This window comes from Montipora capricornis, chromosome 1 (assembly GCF_036669925.1).
Source record: "Montipora capricornis isolate CH-2021 chromosome 1, ASM3666992v2, whole genome shotgun sequence".
Taxonomy (NCBI): domain Eukaryota; kingdom Metazoa; phylum Cnidaria; class Anthozoa; order Scleractinia; family Acroporidae; genus Montipora; species Montipora capricornis.
Genome location: NC_090883.1, coordinates 51,358,727 through 51,363,195, shown reverse-complemented (window position 1 = coordinate 51,363,195; position 4,469 = coordinate 51,358,727). Strand labels below are relative to the sequence as shown.

Below are 4,469 nucleotides of genomic sequence, written 5' to 3'. Positions count from 1 at the left end.
ATGTAGGCTTGGAAGTACTTCACATATCTCTCGGCCAAGCTTTTTACATACTTGTCGGATACTCACAATGCGAGATCTGCTTTTAGTGCCGCTGATCAGTGTTATGTCAGCAGCAATGACAGCTTGGTAATAGCAAGCTAGAACTTCTACATCTGTATCAGATGACCTTATAGCAATGTGCTGATGTCCATTTTGAGAAGCGTGCTTTGCGTGGAGGAGCATCCTGGTATCAGCTACCTCTTGATTGCTGCAAAGTTCCAAGACTGTGCATGCAGTAATTGTACCATCAGAGGCGGAGAGTTTGGTGCAATTGTCTCCATGAGTGATAAAGAGAGTGCGTTCTTTGATTTTCTCGGCGTAAACCGCATTTTGTGACCACTCACGTGCAAGGAAGTTTAAGAGACCGGTTTTGTTGCTTCCCTTTGCCATGAACTTTCTCCACTGACGAGGGCAGAACTGTTGACCATTGGAAATGTTGATGTCTATCTCACCATCTCTGCCTCGCTTGCTCCTCTCGGTGTTTTTAATTGAGTTAGCTGGATATTGATCTCCAACAAAGTCGATTCTTGCTGCCTCTCCCGCCTCTATCAGAATTCTGGTCATCACCATGTCTGTCAGCTCAGAAAATCTATCAGGTATCCTTACTAGCGTCTGCAGCATCGCCATGGCGTCTATGATGACAGCTGTTGTCACATCAGGCAAAGTCGGCAGGCATTCTACTCCATTTTCGAGTAGCTTTGAAAGAATTGCTTTGTTTGTCTTGGCTAATGAACCATCGGATGAAGCCAACGACCATGGAAGGGGACCAAGCTCGTGACTCAGCAAATCTTTGAGGTCCATCTGGCGACTCTGTCCAATGACTAGAAGGCGGGCAAATAAGTTGCTGTCTGCTCTGATTATGAAGTTCCTGTCTCCTGCTGTTACAGAGGTCTTCTTCTGTGCATCACGGAAACTTCCTAGCTTTAGTTTGGGGAGTGTTTGAAAGAATCCTGTTGAATTTGTCACCAGTCTTTCTTCTACGAAGGCCGTCAAAGCTGTTGCGCCCTTCTCTTTTGCCAGGAGCAGGTCGGCTTTCATACTTTCACTGGCAACATACCCAGAACTAAAACTAAGAAGTTCCTCAGATGGTTCAAACGGGTTGCGCCAGTTTACTTCGAAAACTTTCTTTAGGTCGTCCTCATCTCTTTTCATGCGAGCTGGGCTTGCCTCTTTGTGCTGTCTGCGTTGGCATTCTTGAACATTTGTTGTCATCTTCCGACACTTGTCTACGAAAGCAGCACGGGAGTGAGCAGTAATCATCCATCGCTGTACAGCACCTTTCCTCAGGCTGAACCCAACAATTCCTCCCTTTGTCTTAGTGCTTCTGTTCAGGGTCTGCTCAATTGTTTGATCTACCGGTATCTGTGAAAATCCATGTAACGTTATTCGTTGGACTCCAAAATCACCATTTAACAGGAGGGTATGTGCCTCTGGGTGAGTGTCTGGTAGCAACATCATGTGGGCTAAGTACACTGGAAGGTAGCGAGCATAATTAGTATGGTCGTAGGCGAAGAACCATGGTAGCATCTCCTTGATGCCTTCAAGATGCATGGCCCAGTTCCCTTCCCTGGTTGCTCTTACGAAATTTATCAGTACCTCCACCATCTCCAGGTAGCTATTCCAAAACACGTTTAGCGGACCATTGTCTTCTTTGCAGTATTCCTTGTAAAGATTGAAAATTTCTAGGAAATCCGGCATGCACAGCAGCCTGTTAAATTTCTCTGTGCTAAACTCTTTGCGGATGTCCTCTATGGCACTGACAAAGATCATGCGGTTACCACGGTGACCACTACGTTGCAGCCATGACTTGAAACCCATCCATTGTAGTCGGTGCATTGCTTCAAATACAATCTAAAATAACAAAAGGTTCAAAAAATTTGTTTATTTTATTTACGTAGCATCGATTAAAAAAGTGAAGTTATGATCCTGTAGGAATCATCAAGATATTATCCATTCAGCTCTATAAAGACCTAATCAAGCTATGTGTACCTTATGTGTACATACAGCTCGGTTGTAGTGACGACCTTCAATAACCCCAGCCACAGATCCTGAGCCCACGATACCACTTTCAACCAAAACATCTGCAAGGCCGGCATCTCCAAATCGCTTGCCAATAGCAGCAAGGAAGGCACAGATGGTGTGAAAGGAGCCAATCCGGACAACCAATCGCTGAAACTGGTCCTTGTTCTGCCATAGTACTTCAAGTACTTTTGCGTAGATCGCTTCATCGAAAACAACAATTACATCATGTTGCCCTAGCTGGTTAGCCATTTGTAAAGATCTTTGCAACACTGTGTACACTGTGGGAAGTTCTGTGGGACTGGCTTCAATAACTTGGCAATAGCCAACTGAACATTCACGTGGGACACTGTCCTCCTGTATGAAGCCCGACCACTCTGGTATAACCTGCCTTTGATAATCTTCCAATGAAAAAAGCGTGTCTTTGATCGGCATTCTGCAGAGTATCCAGCCAAAGTCGATGACCCGTGCATAAGCTGCAAATCGACAAGACCTATTTGTGGTTAGACAGCAAGACTGCAATCTACTGGATCGAGGGATCGAAGGAGTGGAAGCAGTTTGTTCAGAACCGTGTAAACGAAATCTTGTCATTAACATGCAGAAGAACTGATGTGGAACCATTGTCCAGGATGTGATAACCCTGCAGATATTGGATCCCGGGGAGAGTCAGCCTCCAAGCTGAAGGGTAATCGGTTGTGATGGAAGGGACCATCGTGGCTATCAAAACCAGTATCCAGTTGGCCCAAGTCTAAAGTTTGCCATCAACCTCCCACTGAAGAGTGTCTCATGGAACAGAAAAAGGGAGCAGCTAAAGAGATACTCAGCGAAACAGTACTTATAACTGCATGCAAGCCTGATCTTGAATCTTGTATTCCAATCACCAACTTCAGCTGTTGTGACAAGTTGTTCCGTGTTACTGCACAAGTGCAACGCTTTGTGCGAAACTTGAAGATCAAGGCCAAGTTATTGAAAGAAGGAACTGTTCGTCATGGAGAAGTCACTGAAGAAGAAATTGCACACGCTGAATTGCAGTGGTTGCGAAGTGTTCAGAAGAATCTGAAGTCTCAAGCGAATTACAGTCATTTAGAATACGAGTTTGGTCTTTATGAAGATGAGAATGGAATTGTGAGGTGCAAGGGACGAATTGCAAATGCCATCTACCTTATGAGACAAGATTTCCAGCCTTGCTACCACGAGACCATCATATCTCGACGCTTCTAGTGAGACAAGCTCATGAAAGAGTACACCATAGCAAGGTGGCAGCCACCCTAGCCCAGTTGAGAATGAGGTTTTGGATTGTCAGAGGAAGGCAATTTGTGAAAAAGATTACATCTAGATGCACGGTGTGTCGCAGATATGAAGGGCGTGGCTTCAAGGTACCTCCTCCACCTGATCTGCCTGAATTCAGATTGAGTCAGAAACCTGCATTTACCTATGTTGGAGTGGATTATGCCGGGCCATTATACATAAGGGAACCAAACTGTTCGACAACAAAGAAGGTTTACATCCTATTGTTTACCTGCTGTTCAACTAGAGTTGTTCACCAAGAACTTGTTACAGATTTGTCAGCTGATGTGTTTATTTGTTGTCTGCGGAGATTCACAGCAAGAAGGGGCTTGCCAGAAATCATTGTCTCGGACAATGCGAAAACATTTAAGTCTGCAGCAAAGGCCTTACAAAAGGTGTTTTCATACCCAAGTGTTAAGAGATTCCTTGCAAATAGAAGGATTTCGTGGAAATTTAACATGGACAGAGCACCTTGGTGGGGTGGCTTTTTCGAAAGGATGATACAGAATGTGAAACGAAGTTTGCGGAAGATACTGAGGAATGCTAAGCTTGACTATGACGAGCTACATACCATCCTAGTTGAAGTTGAGGGAACCCTGAACTCTAGACCACTAACATTTGTGTCTTCAGATGATGTTGAAGAGCCATTGACACCCTTCCATTTAATCTATGGGAGAGGAATTCTGTCTTTACCTGATGTCACACGAAATAGAGAGGCTTCATTGAGCCAGGCAGTGTCCTCCGATGATATACCAAGAAGAAGAAAGTACCTACAGTTGTTGCTAGAACACTTTTGCAAACGTTGGAGTAGAGAGTATGTTACAGAGTTAAGGAACCTGCACCGTCAGAAGTCCAGGCCAGAAAGAAGTATTTCTATATCTGTTGGAGATGTGTTACCTTGTTTGAAGACAACCTACCCCGTAGTCAATGGAGACTTGGAAGGGTGGAACAGCTGATCCCCAGTTCCGATGACAATTGTCGAGCAGCAGTGGTGAGGGTCATCACCAAGACTGGGAGACCTGGGACAGTGAAGAGACCTATTCAGAAACTGTTTCCCTTGGAAGTACAAGATGGCGTGACTAATGATGAACAGTCTCCTCAGGAACGGAGACAGGCGGGAGCCA

The 4,469-nt window shown here is 44.9% G+C and overlaps 1 protein-coding gene across 1 annotated transcript; it reads left to right on the top strand.

The window, feature by feature from the left end:
* The first annotated feature begins 3,341 nt into the window (after window positions 1-3,341).
* On the top strand, window positions 3,342-4,301 carry LOC138016242 (uncharacterized). Its single transcript, XM_068863419.1, has one exon. It carries the CDS (start codon window positions 3,342-3,344, stop codon window positions 4,299-4,301), a length of 960 nt encoding a protein of 319 aa, XP_068719520.1.
* The last annotated feature ends 168 nt before the right edge of the window (window positions 4,302-4,469 follow it).